The 26,284-nt window shown below is 40.2% G+C and overlaps 3 protein-coding genes across 8 annotated transcripts in view; all 3 read right to left on the reverse strand.

Annotated features, from left to right (window-relative positions):
• The window catches only part of abcc9 (ATP-binding cassette, sub-family C (CFTR/MRP), member 9), a 185,605-nt gene that overhangs the window by 107,042 nt on the left and 52,279 nt on the right, over positions 1-26,284 (reverse strand). The gene's annotated exons all lie outside the window — the stretch shown is intronic.
• Positions 2,644-5,233, reverse strand: rbp1.1 (retinol binding protein 1, cellular, tandem duplicate 1). The gene is made up of 4 exons (XM_046072720.1): positions 5,135-5,233; positions 4,474-4,652; positions 3,703-3,804; positions 2,644-2,694 (listed from the first exon to the last, which is right to left on the reverse strand). Exons 1-4 carry the CDS (start codon positions 5,205-5,207, stop codon positions 2,644-2,646), a joined length of 405 nt encoding a protein of 134 aa, XP_045928676.1. The 5' UTR covers positions 5,208-5,233.
• Positions 7,575-16,011, reverse strand: nmnat3 (nicotinamide nucleotide adenylyltransferase 3). Its single transcript, XM_046072717.1, has 5 exons — positions 15,891-16,011; positions 13,942-14,087; positions 11,634-11,817; positions 10,093-10,178; positions 7,575-8,333 (listed from the first exon to the last, which is right to left on the reverse strand). Exons 2-5 carry the CDS (start codon positions 14,051-14,053, stop codon positions 7,918-7,920), a joined length of 798 nt encoding a protein of 265 aa, XP_045928673.1. The 5' UTR covers positions 14,054-14,087; positions 15,891-16,011; the 3' UTR covers positions 7,575-7,917.

The following is a 26,284-nucleotide window of genomic DNA, read 5'->3' on the forward strand; positions in this document are numbered from 1 at the left end:
GTTAATACAGTTCAATTGGTCTTGCAGTTAAAAATTAAATTCTGTATGGCTTAAAAAATGTTCAATTAACTAGTTTTAAATTATCTACTGTTTCTCCCTCATTGAAAAATCCAGAAACTATGAACATGCAAATATATTTTCATTTCAAAATTTCCATTTTTAATCCTTAAGATTTTCATCATATCAAACTGAATGTTTGACACTATTTATGCAGCCATAGCCATTAAATGTTTTTATACTCAGTTAACGTTTTGGATTTAGTTTGCATTGTCAGTGGAGGAGTCCGCCATTCCTGCACAAGATTCAAGTGCAAATGCACAAGGGATGCACAGGAAGATGTATGTGACTGCTCAAAGTCACATACACAGTTTTTGCCAAGGTGGTAAGCCAGATATCGGACAGTGAAGCCGACCGTCAAAATGACGTCAAAACCCTGTGACACCCAGTGTCACATGAGAGATGTAACCGTATTGCTTAGATTATAAGCTCTCGGCAATCAAAAAAAAAAAACTATCAGAGCAATCATAGACGCTGCGTTGGTGTTTGACAGGTGAACCTTGTAGGTGGGCTGATTAAACAGTGACGATCCCAGCCAGACAAACACACTGAGCCATGAAAGTTTTTGTTGGCGCATTTATACAGCTACCAGGATTACGGTGTTTCTGCAGTTGTTCTACGTCATTAAACCACGGTTATGCTGCGCGATCATGCGCAGTAGACGCTGGTGCCAACAATTGGCCCTGTAGTAGTATTTTATTGGTCCAAAACTGGCTTCACTGCTCTCCATTCAAATTAGCGTGGTGGCTTCATTCAGTAATATACTGTCTATGGTTTTTGCTCCCAGTGAGCGATAAGTGGGTCATTTCTAATGGAACTCTGGGACTTCCTGTATTAAAATGTTCTTAGCATCACCACCAGTAACCACAGGTGTCGCCAAATCAACCAGGACTAAAATTTTAAGGATTACAACTTTAACCACTGGTGACAAGAAGTCTCATTCTTCTGTCAAAAATGCAGTGTACAGTAAGTATGCTGGAGGTTTCAAGTTCCCATGTCACACTTCTGTAAGTTGTATATTGAACCATGATTGCCTTGCAAGCTAGTTGTGATGTCACAAAATCATGCTCTTACATACAGGTCTTAAACTCGGATTTAAGGTGTGCAAATAGAAACTTAACCCCTTCAGCAGTTGAACAGCCTTCTTAAGGACAAACATCCAAGTGAAGTAACAATAAGAAAAACACAATTTTGAGCACAGGGGGAATTTAAAACCAAGCAAAAATCATCTTCCTGTATTGAGTTGTTAGCCTTTGGATTGCTGAAAATGAGAGTTTAGTAGCTGATTTCAGCCAGACAACCCATGCACTTAGTAGAAACACTTTATTGATAATAAATGCAAATGTAAAATTTACTCTGGCGCCAGACTCTGTTCCGACCCCTCGCTGAGAGCATTTTTTTTTAACCAGCCATAGCAAGAGAAGGGAGAGATCAATAACAACCCCCTGCAGAGCCATAAATAAACAGAGCCTGCAGGTAGACGCCGGGGTGGTGGCGGAGTGCGAATGCACATGAAGCAGCAGGAGTCTGAACAGCAGGGCGAGCAGCAGCAAAGAATGAACAAGTGAGTTGGACAGCTTTTATAGACTGCCCAATTGGTGATGGCATTGCACAAAGTGAGCTGACAGATTAGCTGATTCAGAGCACAGCGTGGTTCGAGTTTTCTGGTTGAAGCTCTGCAGGCTTCACTTCACTCACTGACGTCCTCAAATAGAGGCCCTCAGATTGCCTGCGCATGTCGGAAAAAGGCATTTTCAGACAGAAGGAGCTTCTAACACCTGATCTGTTGGCCTGTGAAACTTCAGTAAATAACAACCATTCATTTCAGTGGTTTGTCTGTTGTATGACTGAACTGCCAAGCAAAACATTTCCTTTCCAAACAAGTCTGATGAACAAAAAAAAAGAAAAGAAAATGGCAGTTTGAACCACTCAGAAAAAGAAAAATGACATTATTAAGCACTGTTTACTTTATTGATTCATTAATTTCACTATCAATGGCAGAATCCCAAAGGAATTGAGAGGGATAAATACACACTGGAGACTAAGCATCACTAGCAACAGAGTTTACAGCCCTCAAACACAGTCACATGTTCATCTTTTTACATCCACAAAATTCATTGAGAGAATTAAAATGGGATTAACCCCTTTAATTTCCTCTTTGCTTCACTGCGTCCATTGCTTTCCCACTGGTCTTTCAAATTCATTGAATCATCAATCTGGTTCACCCGTCAGATCAGCTACAAGTACAGCAGCAGTATGCATGTGTCCAACACATCTAAAATTTGTTAGTTAAAAGAGCACCCACCCTGAGACAGATGTACAGTATTGCATTTTGATGATGTTACACGATGCACACGCCGACCCGCACTTTACCATACAGTGTATGAGTTGGCTGTGGCAGAGTAAAGCAATCTTGGAGGAATAATTCACCAACTGTGATGGTTGCCAAAATAGTATTTGTGATGGAAAATACATACAAGATTGGTAGATTAGTAGCTACGTGGAGATGAATGGACCAAAGGGAAGTTGGATGGTATGTCAGAGGCTTGGGAGCCGAGGGCACCGTCTCATTCTATAAGAGCCAGCTTAGGTCTTCTTGAAGACCTGCTTGCAAACAACTCCTGCAGCTCTCAGCTCCTGCAGAGAACAAATGACAATTGAAAGTTTTTAGATCGACCTTAACAGACTCAGAATGTCATTTGGATTAATGGGGATGACCAAGAGGGGCAAAACATGACCATAACTTTCATAAACTGTAAATCACAGAAAAAATAGTCATCTGACTATGGGCGGGAGGAGCTGACAATGGGTCAATTATTACTAAAAGATGCAAGGAAACACTGAATGTGCAGTATTTCAAGTAATTTAGGATATTGTAAAGGACAGCAACAGTTTTCTAGTATAACTTCTAGCATCCGTTTGCAAAGTATTTTCTGCCACCAGAGGCCACCGTTGCTCTACACTGAAACCCTCTTCCAGCTCTTGGGAACTTCCAACTAATACCTAATTTCATGGCTGCTGATTGAAAACATCTGTTGGCAATACTTAAACCAAATAATTTGGCAGATTATTTTTGCTTAGCTTTGATAGCTGTAATCATAGAGAGGGAAATCTGATAATGCTGAGCTAATGGAAATGGTAATGTCCTAGTCATTACTTTAAAGTCTTTTCACATGTTAATGCCTTCATTACAGGCCACACTGGGTCCCCGTATGAATTTCACAGAAGAGATGTTTTTAAAAAATGTTTTAATGAAGCCCTTCTAACAGACATTAGATTGGAAAAGTCTAAAGATAATACCATGCCAGAGGCTAATGGTGAAGTGTGTTGGAAGTCTCATGGTGAGGGGATAAATGAGTTGCAGAATCTGGATAGCTTTTCACAATATATGCAAAAGTTTTTTAATTTATCAACTTGCATCACCTTGTCAGTAAACGAGTTGCATCCACATTCATAACCCGTATTCCCAGTGTGCATGCACCTCACACAATATAATGTTACTACTGCTGGAGCCAGGGAGCCAACTCATGAGTCACATTAAAATATATGCTCTGCACATACGGTGCTGAGAGGCATTTAGGATTTGGATTAACACATCCAAATTGTATGTATTAATATTCATGGCAGGAGCGGGTGTTCTCTCACCAGATGAAGCTCATCTCCGTCCACCCAGTGGGTCCACCCTCTTCCTTCGATCTCCCCCTTCTGCACACACACCAGCTTGTCTCCCTCCCAGGTGATAGTGGTCTGCATGGGGCCACAGGTCAGGGAGAGATTGTGATTATAAAACATGATGCAAGTTTCCTCTCATAAACATATAGATTTTTATATATATATTTTTATATATATATACATATATATATAGTATATATATATATATATGCTGAGTGAGACACTTTTTCATTATCATTCACCCCTATTACAAATAATTATTCTGATAAAATCTGCACATTCACGTCAGCCTTTCTCTCAGCCAAGATTATAGCTTATCTATAATCAGCATACAAAAAGCGTTTTTCAAGGGAGGGCGGGGGGGCCATAGATAATCTTTGATCTGATTTAGTAGTCAGCGACACAATCTGATTAAATAAATGTCTTGACTTTTACTCTTTTACTGCAGTATCTGACATCGGTCTTTATTTCATCAATTCACTGACAAGGGTGTGAGAAGTTTGAGGAAAGTTTTGAACATAATGACAACCTCTCACCACAGCATATGCTCATTATAGTTCGGAGGGGTGCCACCAAGAAAAGTCAGTTTGTACATGGGAGCTTAATGTCCCTTACCTGTAGCAATGTAATTTAACTGTAGCGTCTAAATAAGTGTTTTCTCAAGAGCTTAAATAAAGTAATTTGCCATGTACACATTCATTAAAATGTATCAGATCCCCTGTGTCCATTGGTCCAAATACTTGCCATGCATTTCCTGTCATCCACTCCACTAAGGTCCTCCTCAAACTCTTTGCCCACATAGAAGTCCATGTTGTAGTTTTTGAAGGTGCTGAGGGTTTTGATGATTATGTGGTCCCCATCGTGAGTGATGTCCTTGTCAGGCTTCAACAAGGTGGCGATCTTCCTGATGGCAACATTTACATCTGCAACAGGTTCCCAAGGAAGGTGGTAAATAAATGGGAAACAGATTTTCCCAGATTTATAATTGTCAGATGCAGCAGTGTTTATGTGACAATTTTCAATCCAATTTGTTTATGTTGAGGTAAAGTGGAACATTTAATTTGAGTAATTTTTTAAAAATATGCATTTGTTATTCCTGACAGTAACTATAGTTATTACATGAAAGTAATTGGAAGATATCACAATAAATGTGCATTTCTCTCATTTTTGTACTGGCACAATGTGAGATATGATAAAAATATACGAAATTGCTGCAAGCTTGCTCCACTGTCTCCACTGTACCACACAGTCGAAACATTATGATTTTTATGAATAGCAAAGGATTATGTGCAGGTTTAAAATGTCAACGTTGATATTATTAGCTCCATATTAGTGATCTAATGAGGATGCTTGCTCCCATGCCTTTACCAGGCCCGTCTTTTACTACCCACTGCTACAAACTCACCTAGGGCCTTAAGGTACTCCTCGAAGTTATCATTGGAAATCATTTTCCAATATCCGTTCAAATCAGCTGGCATCCTGGCTGTTTCTCTGCTGCTTTCCTTACTTCCAGTGAATGAGGGGGTCCGCTGAGGACGGCTACTGGTGACCGAATGCAGAGCCTGCTGTCAAAAGCCCCAATTTGAAACAAACTCACTTTAATCCGATTACCTGTCGGGATTCATTTCTTTATGGAAAATGTCGCTCGCGCCACCCACTTCCCTCCCTCAATCCTCACCGCACTCCCTAACCCACATATTATGCATGTGCTTGGAACATTCGGCGCGCATGCACAACATTGAACAGGCCTACTCTCTGCTTTCTGATGGTGAATGCATACACTGACCAATATGTGGGATTAGGATGAATGGCAGCACTTCCTTTCACATAGTTCACGTGAAAGTAATTTGGCTTGGTTCTGTTGTATAAAATGAGGCCGTTTTAGTCATGTTTACATCAGGGTTATAACCAGTGGTGAAAAGTAACTATCAAGTAGGCCTACAAGGCTACTGCACTTTACTTGAGTATTTACATTGTAAGCTTCTTCATACTTATACTATATTCCAGCATATTTGTCTGACAGCTTCAGTTACCTTTCATATTCAAGTTTTAATACACTTCACGTCCACTAAAAATCTCCAAATTTGTGATTCTAGTAAATGTTTCTGATGAACTGAAGGATGAAGTGTTTCCTTTACGGGTTGAGAAAATTCTCCTCCATCTTAAACTAAATAAATAGTTTTTAAAAAAAAAATTGGATTCGCTGGCACACAAAGCTGAAAACAGGGCTGTTTTTCTGAGCTCATGAAAGGTTGACTTGTTAGACACATAGTTTTCACAGGATGGCGATGCTATAAAAACATGATCTTGTAGAACATGATGCATTGCTGTAGATTAAACTACACAATGGAGTATATACTATTTACAGTTCGCTCAGCCTTAAACATTTACAGCAGTAAAATGCTGCATAAACATTAATGCAGCAGTAATGTTAATACAGAAACATCATGTATAATAGTAAAACACAGAAAGGGAACATTTTTCTGCAGAACAAATACTTTTACAGTTTTTTTTTTTGAATGCAGGACTTTTACTTATTGTGGAGTATTTTCAGAGTGTGGAATTGCTACTTTTACTTGAGTAAAGCATCTGAATACTTCTGAATATCACACCTGGTTTTAATCCTGATGCAGGGCCATCAACAATCAGGCTAATGGGAGTAAAATCAAATGAAGACTTATTAAAACATTGTGAATGTGGCAGAATGGAGCACGCAGTGTGGATAATATGCACACTACAAACGCAGAATCACCTGAGCTTAAAATGATCCAACTGGAACGATTAAATGTAGCACAACAGGACTGTCACATCTTTTGTCTCGCTTAAATAACTCAATTAATTTGATAATCTCTCTTTTGGGCCGTCTGCAGCCAACCCACTGCCTAAATCCTTTACTGACTGAAACACACAGACACACACACATACCATCTTTCAAAGGATGCCAGTTAGTATCACTCACAGTGGCGCTTTCAGCCATTGGCCTCAGAGAGAAAACACCTCCTGTAGCTGAGCAACTGTCAGGATTATTTTAAATCCTTTGTTGGAAAAGAAATTCAAGCCTCGCAGACACAGTGTGTGGATGATGATGGCGAAACTGAATAGATCCACAAGGAATTGCTGTTGGGAGGCTGCTACAGGGTAGACACACCAAAAAAATGATCTTCATATGAGAAGAAATTTAAAACAGGATACAGTTTCTACCTCTACAATTAAAAACGTAAAGTGGGGGCATCCTGGTAGCCTTTAAAATACATACCATTAAAAAACACACACACACACAGTGGGTATTTTATAGGCCGATTCTTAACAGCAGGCCTATAAATATGAATACATATTTAAATAAAGGCTTCAGTTTTTCTCCACCAGAATCACAAGGCTTTTAAAACACCATTTATAACTTTGTGTTGGGAAATGCAATTTAGAGAAGAATTTTTTCTTTTAGGCTTGTTTGCTTTTGACCATGTCTGCTCAATGAAAAGAAAATCAATTGTTTGTTCATATGATTCCATTTTCAAGCTCTTCAGTTCTTATTTTCTAATAAATCCAAATGTCAGACCCTGAATGCCTGTCTGTTTTGACAAAGGTTGGTAGACTGTGAAAAAACACCAAGGACAATGATGGAAATAAGCCCAGGAATGTATCGTTTTATCCCTGTCAAAGTCTGATGTGCCATATTTGTATTTTAGAAACTTTTTGGTGGTCTCAGCAGGTGGGATAGGGGTTGTTGGGAGTGGACAGACTCATGACCTCATTATTTCTAAAATCCTGGTTATGGCCCCCCTGGTTTATGATTTGATAGATTTAGACAGCTACAAGGAAAATAAACACAAGCCAGACAAAATTACTTCAAAGATAGAGGATTGTATTTCAATTTATCCATCTCTGCAATGATGTGCAATGTGGAAAACTACAAAGGTTGAAAACATTTAGCAAACGAATGTTCATTTGCAACATTTCATGTGTATGATTCAAAAGACACCACAGAACTGTGTAGATGCTTCCTACTGAACACATGTGATGCCTGGAAAACACATTTACGCCAACTGGTGGATTGTGCAAACCTCTATCACACTGCAGTCCAGTGGAAGTTAGCAGAGCCTCCAGTCCCCGAAGACAAGCATTGATCTGTGAGTGCATTCACACTTCAAGGGCTCCCATGTTCTGCTCAACGCTGCAGCAGTCCATCTATCAGTCATCTAGACTCTTCACTGGCTGTTTAGCCTGCTTGGTGAGCGGCCTCAGTGCCATGCCCTTATTTCTCCTCTCGCTGTCATCTGTGTAGAGCTTGTGCTGGTGAATATATTCTATCACAGAGTCTGGGATCAGGTATTTCACACTTAGACCCCGTCTCAGAGCCCGGCGGACCTCGGTGGCACTCATCTCATTCTTCACCCATTCCCTCACCAGGAAAATGTTTTGATGGTGGCGCGAGAGCGTGTCCGACTCATGCACGGCTCGCTCGGGTTGATGCCCCCCTCGACTGACGCAGACCAGGCCAAAACGCCCAGCCACCTCCTCCACGTGGTCGTCTCGCCACAGGCCAGGGATCTTGAAAGTGTCGAGGAAATCAGCCCCACACAGAAGCTTCAACTGGGGAAAAGGGCCTGAGGGGAGAGGCGGAATAAGACAGTGAGGAAGAAGACTGCTTACTTCTAACTAACCAGGGAATCTTTGAATATTTACCATTAAAAGGATATGATTCATAACAATAATGTAAATATTCTAGAATTAAAAATACCCATGATTACTAATTTTACTTAATGTTTACTAATGTGAAGAATTCTTCATAAAAAAAGAGCTTGGCTCAAGTCAGATCCCTGAATCCTTTGTTTTTATCTTCAAAACGTGTTCACCTCATCAGTCACCTGTACACTATGATTTTCACCTTCCTGTGGTCTGGCAACACTGCCTTCCTTCAAATGATTTTACCCAAAAATAATGATTCTGTGATCGGCCTGTTCACTAAATCGTTGATATTTCAGTTCTAATTCTGTGGGGGTTTTTTTCCTGAGAAATTATGGTGGCAACGAGTTACATAATCCTCAAGAGGTGCTAGTTTTGAATACATGGAACAGTCCATTGGATGTTTGCCAACTGGCTAATACACAATCAAGCTAAAAAAAGCAATCCCAGAGTATCCATCTTGCAGAGGAGCAAGATTTAAAAAACTGGAGGCATTGGTGATGTGAATACTGGGTAAGTGAACATTTTGAATCTGGATAAGGCAACTAAACACTCATAACATGACTAAAACTGACTTACTAGTTCTACAAATTACACAACTTAGATATTCATGATGCTGGAAGCTAAAAAAAAATCATAACAAAACGAATTACCCTAGGAGTTCAACTTTTCCACCCTGAACTGAACTCTTCACAAATTTACAACATAGTTCAGCTTCTCGGATAGATCTCACGGCTATTCCTATCTACAATTCTATTTTTCATGGAAGTTGTCATCTTTATGCAGCATTGTGTAAAAGAGCAGTAAGGCTCAAACAGATACCCCTGTAAATAAAATTTAATTAAAATTTTCCTAAACACTGATTGGGTGGCTTCCAGTTATAGGACAACCATCATGTTCACACGTTATAGCTTTGTACTTGTGAGTCTGTCCTCCCTAAGTATTGAAGGTATTTAAACTCTCCCTAATACTCTTTAACCAGTCAAGACCACAGGGGCACCATTACGCTTCTACTTTGCCCGTGTTAAACACAGTCACATTATGTGGGATTGATGAAAATCCTTAACCCCAACTCTGATACAGAGCTTGTTAAAGATGTGATTAAGTAACATGCTGAAAAAATGCTTTATCAAGCACTGTGTGAAGAATACATTATTACATAGGCTCTAATCTCAAAAAAAGGCTACAGTTACACTAGTGGATCTGTGAGGCTCTACCAAGGCAAAGCAATGCTAACGTTAGCATGCTAACATGCTCACAAGCTGATTTTCGCCATGTCTCATGTTCACCATGTTTACCATTTAAGCATGTCAGCATGCTAACATTTGCTGATTAGCACTAAACACAAAGTGCAGCTGAGGCTGATGGGAATGTCAGATGTCAAATGTTGGTGACGCTGGAGGAAAAGTCAGAGGATCATCCAAGGCAGTAGGATTCATCATCAAGGGACTATGAATTTTTGTACAGAATTCAATGGCAATCACTCAAATAGTTGTTGAGATATTTATATTATATCTTGACCAAAATGGAGGACTGACCAACCAACATTGCCATCCCCAAATGAGAGGAATTCGCGGCCAATGCCACAAATTAAAGCCAAATATAAAATACCTGAAAACAGTCAGAGGTCAAAGGGATTTCTGGGCTCATCCCAAGTATCCAACAGTAAGAAGTTCTTACTTGAGAGGGGACTGGTGTTTCCACTGGAGTTGTTGTGCGTTCCTGTGCTCTGTTCATACTCCTTCAGGATACGCCCATAATGATACCTGCCCAACAACCAAAGGCAAGAGAGAGAGAGACTGAGAATTGATTTCTTTAATTTTATGAATGGTTGTTACCAGCTGCTTTTCAATCTGAACATCTTGCCAACAAAGCCTTATCAAACTGAATTGAATTAGAAAGAGAGGAGTGTACATGAGTCACAGAGGAACTTGTAAAAACAGATTAATGAAAACCTTCACTGTTTTCAAGTAAAGCTTCTTAAAGGTGTTCTAGTACATTTCCGCGTGTGTGTTTGTGTGTGTAAGTGTGTGTGTGTTGGGGAGTGAGATGGGTGGGTGTGACGTGGCTTGTTCATAGCCTCTGGACAACAGGCCACTTGATCAGACCCATGTTGCGCAAACACTACACAGGGGTGGGGGGGGACTCATGAGGGGATTTGTGAGAAATGCAGAGCAAGGAAGAATGGGAATAAAATGTAAGAAGTACAATGATACAAGTCTAAATAATCTACCTACACATAACATACAGAAGATTTGTGCAGTAAGGGTACAATCTTTCCATTAGATTATTAATTCTGCCAACAGAAACTGGATGTTGTGTATCATTGTGCATTACGTTTTTTTACTGGCTTTTAGGACACATCATTGTACCCTTTACTATAAAGCTCAATGGCCCTCCTTGTTCCCCCGTGTCCGAATAGAATTAGGTAAAAAAGCCTTCATGTTTGCGGCACCTTCTGCTTGGAACCTTCTTCACGACTCTTTGAAAACTTTGTTTTTTACAGACAGTTTCTTTCAACTCCGAAGGATATGGAGCAGGTGAATATTGGTCATTGTCGCTGTTTATAAAGTTGTATTCTGCCTTAGTCAACACAGGGGCATTGTGTTATTTATGTATGTATACTTGATGTCTTTTATATGTTGGAAACTTGTCCTTAGATTTTAATCTCAATGAGACTTACCTGGTTAAATAAAAAAAAATCTCTGGTGCTAATCCTTAATAAGGCCCAGCTGCAAACAAATGTCATTTTTCTGTACACTTATGCGCCATGGAGCGAGCCATTACTCATATATCCCTTATTCACATGACCTCTGCTCACCTCTCTTCACCCATATTCATGTCCCAGAAAGCTGATTTAACCCCATGAAAAACCCAGAACTGAGATGGGTCCAGTCTAGTCTGGCAAACCCCAAGAGACCACCATCCATACTTTAGTCTCAGGGAACTCTGGCAACACTGTTACATAAGCTATTGAAGTAGGCATGAAGCAGGGCGGGCAAAAGAGCAGCAAGGGAAAGTAAATCCCTGTGAACGCTGCTGGCACTGTGGCAAAACTAGGACGTGGCAGAAAAGAAAGAATATTTGTCTTATATCCTATCAAGGATGAGGAATGATGTAACGGGACTGCAAAAGCGAATGGAAACAAAAAGAAGCAACCGAGTAACACTGGATATAAACTGGGACCAAGAGGTGCTTGCTGCAGTGAACGTGTTTTATACCTCATGGTGACCACAGTCTCTGTCCAGTCTGGCTGCTCGCTCTCCCATTCATCAACCGTGACCCAGTTGGAGCTCTGGAGCGCCAGTTTTGTCATAGCGATTCGGTGTTTAGCCAGTACCAGGCCTTGCTTTCCATAGCCATCACTCACTGGAGACACGATGCCACCCACCACCTGGTACAGGCCTGAAGGGAGGGAAGATTAATATAAATTTTCTGGGTCATGACAGCCAACGCAGAAATGGAATATAAATCAGTAGATAAAGTAATCTCTAAGAGACACTGAAGGCGCCTGATCATGATATGAAGGATGAAACTAAATCATTACTTATAGCTTATACTGTATAATCAATTTGAAGGGTTTAGAAACTGCTTTAAACAATGAGTTAGACTTAAAGTTTAAAAATTCTCATTTTGATTGGAAATACAGAATCAAATTATGCTTCTTGTGTTTAAAGAACAAACTTATTTGCAACCGTAGCACAAACATTCAGCAACAGGAGTAAAAACAGCTCTTTTATTCAGTTTACAGAAATTTTCTGATTACTCTAAAATTAGTCAGCTGATGTCTTATAGGTCAGAGGTCAAAGGGAAACTGTCAGAGCATTATTTATGTCAATGCCCACTGAAATGCTGCTCTGTGCATAGATTCATAAAGCATCTTAGGGAGAGCTGATCAGTATAACTCTTTATGGTCTAATAATGCTGTTATGACCATGTGACCAGGGCAGTACTATTATGTAGAGCAGCTTTAGAGGTAAAGAGGCCTGGGTTTATGTAAGGAAACTGTGCCTGCTAACACGGCTGTTACAGGGGTCTGTGTGGCACCACATGTCAAAGACACACAGCTGACTGAGCTTTTTATTCATACAAGAAGAGAACAATAAGGAGTGCAACTCAGGTCTCTGCAGCATCAGAAAAATGACAGTTTGTATATTTGTAAACAATCAATACAAACACATTTCCCATTTTATTGATTTTTTTTGTTAAAGGATAACTTCGATATTTTTCAACCTGTACCCTCTTTTCCCATGTTTTTGACTAACTGGGACAATATTTTTAGAAACTGCACCGGCATTAAGCTAGCGCGGTGAAGTAAGCAGCAGTGAAACAGGGCTGCAAAGTTATGCTTGCAGGCGATTGCGCACCATAAAAAAGTACGTACACTAAACTGCTTTACTTGATAGGCTCAGATTGTTATTAGAGGTGTCTGACAACATAATGTAAAGAATCAATACAGAAATAGACCATTAAAAAAAAGAGTTAGTTCCTTCTTGTTTAACCAGCAATATATTGCCTCATGAAAGCCACCAGACTCCATTGACTAAAATAGTTATTTTACCTTTCTGGTGTACCGCTGCGTCCATCCGTTAGTTTGTATTATTGTGTGACTTTTGTGTTTTTAACCCTTTAAAACACCACAGTCACACACATACGCATCCTGCAAGGTAAAATTATGAGGTAAAATATGTTTTTGTCAATGGAGTCGGGTGGCTTTGACGACGGTGATATAGTAAGTTCTGGTTAAACAAAAAGGATCTTACTCTACCTCTGTAGAGATCCTTTCCACAATGTTGTCAGACACAAAAACAAAAAGGTAAAGCTGGAATAATAGATATTTTGGCCACTAGGGGGAAGACAGACTCCACAAAAAGCTGAAAAACAAAGCCCTGTTACTGTCTTATGAAATTGTTAAGGCTAATGTGTTAGCAAAGAGCCTACTCATCACATAAGCAAGACACGAAGAAACATTAGCATTCATTTGGAATTGTGTTTATAGCAACCTGACATATGCAAGTCTAATATTTATTCTCCTTTGAGCTCTTGGTTTCAACCAATTCCCAAGACCAATATCTGCATCTTTAGCTTGCTTGGTGTTCAACCTTCTTCTCCAGCTAGTCTCTAACTTTATATGTCTGCTGTTTGGTGCTGGACAGATCACAGACATGAGGTTTATCGGGGCATGTTTGAAGCTGCCTGTTGCTGCTGGAAATGATGCTGATGAGAGCAGTGAAACCAAACAGCTAATTTGTAGGCTATAAAAGAAAAAATAATGAGATAGAGCTTAAAAAGCCTTGTAGAGCTGCAGAGTTGAGTCTTAATTCGCTATACGTTCATCACTGTGAGCAACCCATCTCTCGCTATACATATAGTTATTTGATTCAGTGTTAATAAAAACATTAACATTAATTGGTGGGCATTATCTAGGAGCATTTACAGCAGCTGCTTTGACCTTGAAGGTTAGCTAGAAAGTCAAATAAAACACACAAATGATTAGCAGACATAGTGTCTCTGACGTCTGCATCTGACCTGTGCTGTGCATGTGGTCTCTGGCCAGCTCAAACAGCCTCATGTGCTGATTGGTGATAGGATTAAAGGAGCCGCAGGCTAGCAAGACTAGCGGAACACGGCCGGTGGCCATCTTGGTTTACCCCCTCACACCACTGTCAAAGAACCTTGGGGGGAAAGCAGAAGAAAGACTTATTAACATTGTGGGACGATGACACACAAAGGTGAGAAGACAAACATACAGTAGGGGTTTTCAAAGTCTGAGACTGTAGTCCTCCCCTCAGATAAAGAATGGAAAAAGGCACCCCCTCACCCTCTCTTAATTTACTTGCTTACTTTCACTCAATTCCTGGATGCCTATGGAATCATGATAATGATCCTATAGACACTCAACGATTGAGCCAAGATAGACCACCAAATACATAAAAAGGTCTGTCCTAAGGCATTTATTAGTTTTTGACTCTGGGAAAGTGGGAAAGACTATAAACTATCTCTCTATTATATATCTCTTTGACCAAATCACGCACATTTCGGCTCCTTTTTGATAACTAATGTAATAATTAATGCAATATTTATTCGCTTCCATTCACTGAGCTCTCAATGAAACTGTTTGGAGCCCCCCTGGAGGGACCTGCCTCCCACTTTGAAAACCTCTGCTCTCCAGAAAGATTAAGATTTTATATATTTCTTTAAGTCAATCTGTACTTAAGTACACGTTTGACTTGGTTGCATTAACCTTAACAACCTTTTTGTCATTTGGTGGGAGTTTCTAATCCCAAAGCACCTTACAATGGATGAGTACAGCGTTAGTATAGGTGGTCCCAGTAAGACGCAACCCACAGCAGAGCCATTCTCTGCCCATTTATCATTGGGACACCCAGCAGTTAGAAACACTGGCAAATAATAAATGAGGCGGCATTTTGCCAGAGTCAGACACTGGAGGAGTGAAACAACTGCAGTGGCATTTTGTTTCGAAGTGTACATGTGGGCGTATAGAGCCAACGGGGAAATTAATGACACCAGCCTCTGTCCAAACAGTAGTCGGATGGTTTATTTCAACCGGTTTCTCTGGCAGGTCTCCAGCCAACATTTAAAGAACTTGTGTCACTTTAAACATGTAATTTGTTAGTTAAATTATTAACTTTATGTACACTGTGCAATGTCTTAATCACGCAGTTTATTAACAGTGTCCCCTTTCTGTCTGACCATACTGTTCACAAAATGAAGCTCTGTCATTTTACCTTGTTACCAACAGATTGTAAGTTTATTCTAGGTATATTTGCTCTTGTATTTTTTTGACTTGATTTTATTTGTTTTTAGAGATGCCTCAACAATTGCATTTAATATCCTGGCTTCTGTTATAGTGGCATTTTATTTTTCACTTGGAGCTCCTTGCTTGAAAAGTCCTATTCAAAGGAAATGATTATCTTTATTTAATCATTAGGCCTAAATGACCAATCCACGGATTTCTAATGGGTTTTGCATTAGGGCCATTGCCCATCGACTGTACGCAATTGATGTCTTGAGATAAGGCAGACAATAAATAAACTGTAGGGTGTTCACTGTCTTTGACTTTGAATCCTAAGAAACGCCCTGTGGGAAACTGGGTACTTGTTTGATCCAGGGTTGTGTAAGTTTTATTTGGTACCAGACAAGAGACTGTCGCCTTTGTCACTTCAGCTATTAATGTATAGGGTTGCCGCTATATACGCAGACGTATGCAACTATGAGTTGCTGTGTTTTTTAACTGTTGTTACAGCACAAGTCAGATTCATTGACTGAATAAAGTCAGATTACAGCATACAAACACCAGCGACGTTCTGTCAACGAAGCTTTGACATTGAACAAGCGGCTAACGTAGCTTAGCACAACACACATTGGATGTATAAATGAAATTGAAAAGTAGTATTTTCAAACTGTCATGTTACAAACGACACAACGTTTAAGGGTAGAAAAGACAAATAATTTACCTTCTTTTCACATTGTTGCTGTTTCGACAGTGTGTCACACTCTTCTCTGTCCGCCGTACTGAGGAGCTGTTGCACGATGGTTCCGCATAGAAAAACAACTGAAGTGCGACCCCTGGTGGAGGAAGGTTATTCTGAGCAAAGTGATAGAGCTCTCCATGGTCCTGAAATACAGTAGACAAACTGTTGTCAATACTTTGTAATTGCACACAGTAAACGTTGTTGCCGTGCATTAGCTGCTCGTTTTAGTTTGTGTCTCTGTGGCTGAGGACAACATCTTCCCAGAAGAAACCTGACCTTTGCAGCAGTGCAGCATCAAACACCTACGTGCTCCGTCTAACCTTTCATTCCATTGTTGTTAACGGCTTGCCAGATGAAAAGGGGAAAGTTTGTTGAACATTAATTGGCTGTCTTTAGTGCAACAGGTGGCAACTGATTACAAAATAGCTGTACAGCAAATGGCTTTTCCAATAACTGTGTCACAATAATAACTTTAGAAGAATGTGAAGGTCCGGTTAAGTGACACGGCATGTCACAGACCACTGGTATTTATTTCTTGCCTATGAGGACAGTTATGGCTACAGGAATTGCACATGCATGCACACTGTATGTGCATGCACAAACTGACAGTTCTAGTTTCAGCAGAGCATTCATTTCGCATGACTTTTTGAAGAAATTGTGCACATGTTTGTGTGTGTGTTTGTGTGTGTGTGAAGATGCAAACAGGAAAATACTATCATAATTATGGCTGATTCGGTATCTGTTAAAATCCACAACTCAATTCATATCATCATTTGATTGTTTTAGGGGGTAATAACATGATGTTAACTTCATTTTAAGTTGTAAGAGTCAAATGGAAGGGACAACCAGGTCCAATAACGTGGTTAACTTGTGTAAGTTCTATTCTTTTTAAGATAAATTCTTGGCAAAATTAAAGTTCTTATCACAGTGACGATCCAGCACCTTAATGGATGTATGTTTTTTGTTAATATGATGAATAATTTATTACTCATAAACTGTTTGGGTGTGCTGCAGAATATAGGTGCTGGAAAAAGTGAAAAGTCAAAATGGCAACAATCCTACTCCATATGAACTTGAGAGTAAAATGTATTTGTCAATAACAAGCAGTACTTCAGTGATGCCACAGTGAGTAACTCCTTCTGTCCCCTATCCTTAATGATCTCTGAGCTGATGACATGACCACAGGTAGAAGGGCAATCTGCTCATTGCACCATCTTTCCCACATCACTGCTCTGCTGTAGCTTAGCTGCCACTACCCATGGAAACAGCCAAATGGGACTGTGCAATGACTGTGTAAGTGATTGTGTGTGCATGTAAATGTGTTTGTCTTTATGTGTATGTATGTCTGTGTGTGTGTGTATGTGTGTGTTCTATCTTTGTTATCCTCTTAACTCTCTTGAGGTCGGACCTCTCTCTCTCTAATCCCCAGAACACACACACCCACACCCAACGGAAGAAGACGAAGCATGGGGGAATAATTGAAGAACATACGGCCATTAGAGAAAACCAGTGATTCTGCCACAGGGTGAAAACTGAAAGACTCAAATCTGTGAGGGGGAGTATAGCTGCGCTGTTCGAGCTCTTGTTAGGAGGATACAGCTGTAAAAACATCACACTGCAGCAGCTGCTTCATTCAATTATGAAAGGAGTATCGCTCTAAGAAAAAAATCTGCAGTACATGTTACTCCTTAATTAAAGTGTTAAATATAGTTTTTTTACATTTCCCAAATGTAGCCTACTTTGCCACAGCTTGGGATTTAGTGAATTGATAGAATAACTGTTGCTGTATTCCTGGTGTAGAGGAATGCAATTACTGGCAGCTAACTCTGGGTTACAGCAGCCCTTTCCCGGGGTGTCAAAATCAATCTTTTCCCCTCTTAACAGGAAACTACCAACACATTCACACTCATCTCAGAAAGATCCCCCTACACCCCTTCCTCTCCAGCACTTTCACCTTCACTCTCATGAACAGATGTGTCAAGCTTGCCAAAAAAAAGTCCAATTCTGCCGAAAAGGATGCTTTTATTCTTCAACATAAAAATGGAATATGTGTCATGCTTGAGGGTAACCTATTTCGGAGCACCCGAAACCATTAGTGTCAAATACGTTTTTATAAATAATTTAATTTTCACCCTGGTATAAATGCAGCCTTGTTTTAGTCCCCTCATTCAAAATTAACCTTCGACTGGGTTTTATTTTGAAAACTAATAACCGGAAATACTGTTTTATTGAGGCTCTTTAAACGTCCGTGTTTCTCTCTCTCTTTGCTTACTGTATCCAGTGACTGTCTCTCTACCTTCAGACTATCCCTCGCTCGCCCGGCCAGTTGAAAACATCCTCGCGCTTGGGAGGTGATCCAGGATTTCAGAAGAGGAGAGGACGGGGAGACATCACCCACACAGCGCGGCAACCATGCAGCTACTCCGGGTCCCTTTTTTGCTTTTTTGGCTGGTCTGGGGCCAGACCTGCGCTCTCGGCGGAAAAGGTAGGAACATGAAAAAGAAAAAGATGGAACAAATTAACTTGGCTTCGAAATGTCTGATTGCTTTTTCGCGTTTGACTTGCACAAGTTGACAAGGGGAGCACCAACCATCCGTCCAACAACTTCGCCGCCATTTAGGTATTTTTGACTTCTCTCGTGAAGTTCTGCTGAATATTCAGTAGTTTAATGTGCTTTATTTAAAATCTTCGTGGCCTTATTTATTGAAAAGTAGTTCGTCAAAGTTCGCGTCATGGCAGACAGGGCAATTAACAGGACAGGTGTTCAGTTTGGTGGGAAATTACAGCGTTGTTGTAATGATAGGAAGTCTGACTGTGATATGTTGGTGGGATGGGAAAAGGTGGGTAAATAACCAATAAGCATAATGGACACTAGGGCTGCAACTAAATTGTCTTTCATTACTGGTTAATAGATTAATTGCTTGCTTAAGCTATAGAATGACAGAAAATAGTGAAGACCACGTCACATGTCTAGTCCTAAATCCTAAAGATATTCAATTTACCATGACACAAAACTAAAGGAGCAAATCATCACATATAAGAAACCTCAATTTGGCAATGGTTGGTATTTTAGCTTTGAAAAAGACTTAAAGGACCAGTGTGTAGGATTTAGTACCATCTAGATGAGGTTGCAGGTTGCAACCAATTGTAGACCCTTCACCTCCTCTTCACCTTCCAAGCCTGCAGGATAACCTATGGTGGCCGAAAAACTCAGGCAAAACTCGAAAGGCCCTCTCTATTGCCAGTGTTTGTCCGTTCTGGGCTACTGTAGAAACATGGCGGTGCAACATGGAGGACTCTGTGGAAGGGACCCGCTCTGTTTCTATAAAGGGCTCATTCTAAGTTAAGGAGAACTCAGCAATTCTTATTTTCTGGTGATTATGCACTACTGAAAACAACATAGATCCCCCTAAATCTTACACACTGGTCCTTTAAACGATTCATTGATTTTAAAAATTCTTTATCTATCAACTAATTGGTTGACGCTAATTGAATAATCAATTCAGCTCAGACATAACTCACTGCTATTTAATTCACTTAACACACACTATAGCACTTCACATATTAGTACAAGTATTTACGCCATCTTGAAATGTTGCTGCAACACCCTTCTCCAGATAATTGTATGTCTTAAGGACAACCATACATGCCCCACTTGCTTTTGAAATGATTTAACACCATAAACACGACATTTATTGAGGATGTTGCTGGTCATGATTGGCTGGTTTGCCAGTGATCTGAAGATGATGTCTATCTGCGATGATCGATTAGTGCTTGGAGAGGGCAGCTATGGTCAGGATGTTCTATTCAATTACATCCTCACCATGCAATACTCTCACACCTTCGTCTCTCTGTCTCGCTCTCTCTCTTTTTCACACACACACACAAACACACACACATTCAACGTCGACTGGTGTTGTCTATGAAGGGCAGCTGCGGTTTACAGTGGTATTAATTGGGTCTCTGGAGCGAGAGCACTGGGCTGTCTGCACTCAACCAAACATTATCATTTTTTCCCCCCTGTTTATAAAAGACCTCCATATGGCCATGAGCCATAGGGAAGGCTAACTAGGTTTCGAGAAGAGCTTGTTTTCTGTAGACACAGCTTTGATTATTATTATGCTATATATATATATATATATATATCCACAGTTGCCATTGACAATGCAATGTTCAGTCACATAATCTGGTCTGGAAGCCAAAAATCATGTTACCAAACATTTAATAAATTGACTGAATTTGCTTTTGACTCTAAAAGCAAATGATAGTAGATCAATAATAATAGCAATTTCCTAAGATGTGATAAAACTTGGTATTGTTAAGTAAAGCCATTTCCTCTTAAAAAGGAGTAGTTCAAGGCCTGTGTGTGCTGGCTCTCTTTGTAAGAGAGACACGAAGGGTGAGTTTTTGTGTGTGTAGATTTGGTATTTACAAGCTCTACAAGCTCAGCAGAATACAGTATATACATGAGACAAAGGCTTGCAGGCGGAATACCTTTTACATAAGAAGTCAGGAAATAGACCAGAGCAGATGAATGCCAAAGAACACAGACAGAGAGGATTAGAGGGGTGCTGAAAGAGAAAGAAAGGGAGGGGAAGAAATCGGAAAATAAGATCAGATTTATGGGTGTCTTTTCAACAGAGCCGTCTAGCTGCATTATCCTCGCCGGAACATAAATCGTGAAAGCGATGTAGTACGCAGAATCATAACTCAGGTTTTCCTCTTCTGTGCAATGACTGGTGAAACAATGCCTTGCGGGAACTGCTCTGCCCGTCCTATCGCTCTTTTCTGCTTTACTCCCTCTCTTTTCTCTTTCTTTCCCCTGCCTTCTCACTTGAGTTTTTCTTCCTCTCTCTGGCTCCCTCTTACTTTGACTCCGCATCGCTGTTTGGTTGCTCTGCTCCGTTGAGCTGATGCCGTTCAGAGGGCAAATGTCATGAGGGGAGTGTTTCGTCATTCTCCTCCTCGCTTCTTTTTCCAAGCTCGAACAACCTTCGTTCTGATTTCCTGAGCTGCTGCTTTCTCTCTCTCCCCCCACAGCCATGGATTCAATTCCAAAGTTTTATGGGCTTAAGTGAGATGTATAAATGGCGAAGCAGTCTTCTTTCTGTCTTACTTTGCCTTTTCTCATCTGGAGAGTGTCACATTCTCACTCTATCCCGGGTACCTCTATTACCGACCCCCTCCCCAGTCCCATTTATATGCTCTCCCTCTCAATCGCCTGTCCAGATATTCTGTCTTTCTCTCTCTTTTACTATGTCCAGTTTTTGTTTTGTCTAATGCCTCACAAAGAATAAAAAATAATAATTTGTAAGTGTGTGGAGGAACGTCAGGTGTGTGTGTGCTGCTGGAAGTATATGCAAATAAGGGTGAGATATGCAAATTAAAGTCCTAATTTGGATGTTAATTACTCAGCAAGGCTAATTATAATCTGATGAGGCGTAAGGTGGAGGAGAGGAGTGAAGTGGAAGGGCTGCCATTGGATGATGTATGTGTGGCGATGAGAGAATGATAGGTGTTTATATTTAGGGCTGTGTGTACGCCAGTATCGCACCAGCTGCTCCAATGGCCCTGTTGGGGCTTTCTGGTCAGCACTGCTCAATATGTGGTGGATAAACATTGCATGCAGTGCTGACTTCTGAGAGACTCTTCCACGTTCGCTCACTAATGCATGAACACACATTCACACATTTGGACTTGGAAACTGTCTTACTATCTTTACTTTTTATTCCATAATAAAGACATATTTGTGAAGCTTCGCCAGGTGGCATGTTGTCAACAAATGACTGAGGTGGTGCTGTAGAGGAGACAGAGAGAGTGGGACAGGAGAAACCGTAATGGTAGAGGAAGCAAAAAAGGAAATACATGCTGTTTATAAATCCTTATCTAATGTGCACGTTGATTCTCTACAATAATTTCATCATAACCTGTTTTATATTCTTTTATTTATATTTTAACACAAACATATGAGATATCCAGAGAGTTTGCAGCACAGAGAGTGGGACATAAAGAAGTGGATAGATACCAGCTTTCCTAAACCAGGACCTTACAACATCAAAAGATTGGGTACATGGATTAAGGCGGGGACACACATTGGAAGTGTTGAGCCGATTATGGATCGGATAAAGTTGTACCTGGTCTGTTCTAGCCTGGGTCATTGGTTGGCAAATAAAATAATAGTGTGTAATATGTAAAGTCTTATCTTAACATGTTCTGTGTTTGCGACTGGTGTCTGCGTGTCCCTAGGCTGATATACCGGTAAATAAACAGCCTTACTTAACCTGAGGTTAACCTGAGGCTTTGTTTTACAAAGTCCTCTCACCTCCAGTTCCCTATGTAGGTTATACAGTCCACGTTGCCTGGATCTCCTCCAAACTCTTTTTTTCATCCTTTTTTGGCCTTTTCAGCACAAACTGCACTGCATATTCAAGCAACCCAAGCAGTCCTTTCTTCAGCAACTATGTGTCTAATAGTGTTTAAAACAGTTTGGCCTGGATTATTTGTAACATGATTATCGTTGCACCTTTTTACTTTCTTTCTTACTTACTTTACTCTTTGTTTTGTATTGGCATTTCCTGAGTAATGCAATATTAGCTGAAATAACATTGTAGCATTCCTTCTCTTGCTTGACAGATTTTGTGACATAAACAAGTTTTGCGTACTTAGACAGAGTCAATAACAAATCAGATGTGTTAAATATCTTAATTTCATGTCAAATGTCAGTAAATGTGGGCATATATAGGTATTTGCATACATTTCCAAGTGAACTTCATGCTCTACAGAAGCAAGCTGATTAAAAAATAGCACTACGTGAAACCCTCATACATCGGTTGGGCATGTGGTGCAGAGGACCAGAATAAAAGTAATTTGATTAGATTGTGTTTGTAGTCATGTCTGCATCGTTGTTCACCTTAACACAGGCCACGATAGCATGCTACTTTTAACATGTCAACTGATATTTGTGTTTATATTTAAATACAAATCGTAGTAGTATTTAATTCACTGACAAAAGGCTTAATTTCCGAAAGATTGTTAGAGTTGAGTTGTGCTCGTGGCCCAAATGAAGAAGTTACGGCAAATGGATGATGATAAATCAGTGGCCGCCATTGATTTTCTTCATTATTAGATATATGAGTGCACTCGCCCCGAGGTATAATTTCATTAGTTTCATCATCTTCTCTTAAAAACCTCCCTTTCTCTCAAGTAAAATCTAATAAAATTTTTCCGATTTTAGCATGTTTTCTCGCACTGATATTACAGTAAAAACAGTACTGAAAACAGTCTTAAATGTCTGCTGTGGCTCAAGGGAAAGAGCGGTCGTCCACATATCAGAAGGTCCTCGGTCCAAACCCGGCTCCCCCCAGTCTGCATGTCAAAGTATCCTCGGGCAAGACACTGAACCACAAATTGCTCCAGATGGCTGAGCCATTGGTGTGTGAATGAGTTAATTTCCGTTCAGTTGGCACCTTAGCCTTTGCTCATCAGTGTATGTGTGTGAATGGGGTGAATGTGATGTAAAGTGCAGTGGTTGGAAAGACTAGAAAGGTGCTATACAAGTACAGACCATTTATCTAGTTTATCTAGTGTAAAGGGCAAGTGCAGATCCTAGGGCAAATAACAATGAGGTTCAGTGCCTATGGAGTTCTCTTGTGTTTTAGTGGAAGATATCTTCAGATAAGTATGCAAACCACTCTGAAAATGGCTTAGTTCGGCTGAACGGAGCAATGTTCGGCAGTGACTTACAGAGCCTGAACTCAGGCGCTGTGCTTCTGCTGTGTCCCATGAGCGGGTGTCATTGAAATGTTTTCTATTGTCTGTATGTACACAGGCTTAGCAGTCCTTTATTAAACAATAGACCGCGGCCTGTTGTGACTCACGATAAAGCCTAAAGTTATGAAGACATGCACCACTGCGCGCTGTTTTAATTATAATTCCAGTACAAACTTATTAGCCTGCCGTGTGTTTGTACACCTAATAAAATGTGTTAACATTGCAGTGTGTGTGTGTTCATTTCCAACCAAATATAAGAAACACACATGCACAGACACACATATGCGCACACACAAACACACATCAATTGAATCATCTCCTTCATCTCCCTTTCAAGCAGTCCTGTGTGGGTCCCTGGTATAGTCAGTCCAAAGCCTCACTATACGCTTTGAAATGGCTTTATATTTGATTTTGTTATTGCTTCTGAGACCCTCCCGTAGTAACCATGAAACAGCCATGCATTTTCCATCATGGGATATGATTCTGGAGATGTTTTACAACCACAGGTTTTCGTAAATATTGGAGAGGTAGGCTACAAAGTGAAACTACATAGTGTATCATCACAGGTGCTTCTGCAAGTCATGCCAAAGGGAAGTCTTTTAAGTTTTCTAATACTTTGCCTACAAGGCAACTCAGTGTGTGACTGAAAAACAAATCACTTTTAAAACAACAAAAGAATATTTTGAGAGGAGGCTGAACATATCTGTGTGTGTGTGGGTGGAAGTGTTGAAAGAAAGTGTTGGATTTGCTCACACCTTCAGTCACGTCCGCGTGCACACACTCACTCATGCACCTGGTGCACCTGAAGCTACAATTGCTGCTCAGGAAGAAAGGAATCACAGCAGGGAGGGAAAATGAAAGCATGTCCTCAAGAAGAAAGGTTTTAATTTTCATGAGTCATCAGTCAGAAGAGTTGTCTGTTTCCCTCTGACTATCTTCCTGCGTCTTCCTCTGTGAGTCTCACTCTACCACATCACCTGCCTCTGTCTGTGTCAGTGACTTTGCCTCTCTTTCCGTCTCTCCCTCCTGGCAGCAGCCCATTAGATATAAGGGTTTGGATTTGTGTGTGTCAATGCAAATATCCCTGTTTCCCCTCTCAGATCCCTTTTCATATGTTCATCTTCTCCTCCCTTTTAAAGCTGCAAGTGTTGAGGTTCACCTCACTGTAGAGAGTATGTCCTCACCTCTGCCACTGTCCTTCATGTCTCCTCTTTTGTTCTCTCTTCCTCGTCGGCTGTCCGTCCCCTCGCCTTCCTTACTCTGCCTCTTCTAGTGTTGCATTTATAAATCATTTAGAGGATGTAATTTTGTCTAACTGTATTTTGAGGTGACATTGCTGCATTCAAATCGGTTTGTGTGTATGTGTGTGTAACAACACATTTGTATATAGCGCCTCTGTGTGTGTATGATGGATTGTTTGCGCAAAATCCATCTTAGCAACTTATCATGTACCAATATGCCTACCTGAGACACTTGATAATTAGGTACTTCATGCCTCTCTGGATTAGATTACATCTATAATGTAATGTAAACAAATGTATTACAGGCAGATTAAAAGTAGATCAGTTTGCTTGCTTGAGAACAGAACATATACTTGTATATATTGTCAACCACAGAAATTTGTTCTTTTTTCCTAATTTAATTTTCTCCTGTAAAATTATGACCTCTTTGACGGAACAGCAAAGGAATACATTTTAATTGATTAAAGTCCTGTCATGCACAAAAACCATGTGCCTGACATACTTAATGAATCCACACTGAAGTGGGGAAAGTTTTAAAGTAAAAAAAATAAATAATCATATACCGTAATTAGAAATGGGCAGCATTTCTTTTGAAATATTCTTGTGTGAAAATGTTTGTTGTTTAATTAAAAATTATGCTCAGAGACACATGGGAATAAGAGAAACTGGTTTATTTTCTGTTCTTTCTAAAAATTCAGGGTCCTTCGGAAAAAGTGTATTTAAGGACAAAACACTTTCTTCTTCGTTCTTCTTTTTTTTTGTGGCAGGTTCTCTCTTTCTTTCTGCTCACCTTGTCCACGCTCTTCAGCTTTCACTGTGTACAGCACATAACGTTATGTGTGTTTGGCAGAAAATAAATATAATAAATACAAAGGGACATAAAAAGACATTTCTAGTTCAGCCAAATATATAGCACGTTTTTCTTTTTGCTGTTGCAAAAGTCTAAATACAATGGTCATGTCCTTTCTGTCCTCCTCAGATATGAACTACATACTGTATATTAGACCGCTGGAATCATGCTTATTTATCTACTATGTACTAAGCAGATCAAAACCTGCCATGGTTTAGCACCTGCACAAATATTGACTTCTCTGAGTCAATAGTTCCTTAAACAGGAAGTGGTCTCCACGGACTTAATGACCTCATTTGTGTTTTCAAAGTATAATTTCTTGTGTGTCCACATGAAAGATGAAGCGTTGGCATAGGGCTTATGAGGCCATTTACACTTCATTCCCGTGAAACAAGTAGTGTGACTGTGAGTCACCTACTGCATGTTTCACTGATCCATAAATTTAGGATATGTCAGAACAGAGCCTCAATTTCCGATTTGTAATTAACCCCCCCCCCCCCCCCCCCCCCCCCCCC

This window comes from Micropterus dolomieu, linkage group LG16 (genome assembly GCF_021292245.1).
Source record: "Micropterus dolomieu isolate WLL.071019.BEF.003 ecotype Adirondacks linkage group LG16, ASM2129224v1, whole genome shotgun sequence".
NCBI lineage: Eukaryota > Metazoa > Chordata > Actinopteri > Centrarchiformes > Centrarchidae > Micropterus > Micropterus dolomieu.

Bases quoted from the DNA above. Each gene is read 5' to 3' on its own strand.
- rbp1.1 (XM_046072720.1), bottom strand. From the start codon at position 5,207: ATGCCAGCTGATTTGAACGGATATTGGAAAATGATTTCCAATGATAAC. The intron at 3,805-4,473 runs GCAAGTATTTGG...GGCCCCATGCAG, and splicing joins TGGATGACAGGAAATGCATG to ACCACTATCACCTGGGAGGG. The intron at 2,695-3,702 runs GTGAGAGAACAC...TGTTCTCTGCAG, and splicing joins ACGGAGATGAGCTTCATCTG to GAGCTGAGAGCTGCAGGAGT.
- nmnat3 (XM_046072717.1), bottom strand. From the start codon at position 14,053: ATGGCCACCGGCCGTGTTCCGCTAGTCTTGCTAGCCTGCGGCTCCTTT. The intron at 11,818-13,941 runs GTCAGATGCAGA...CCCTCCCTTCAG, and splicing joins AGACCACATGCACAGCACAG to GCCTGTACCAGGTGGTGGGT. The intron at 10,179-11,633 runs GTATAAAACACG...GTTGTTGGGCAG, and splicing joins GAGACTGTGGTCACCATGAG to GTATCATTATGGGCGTATCC.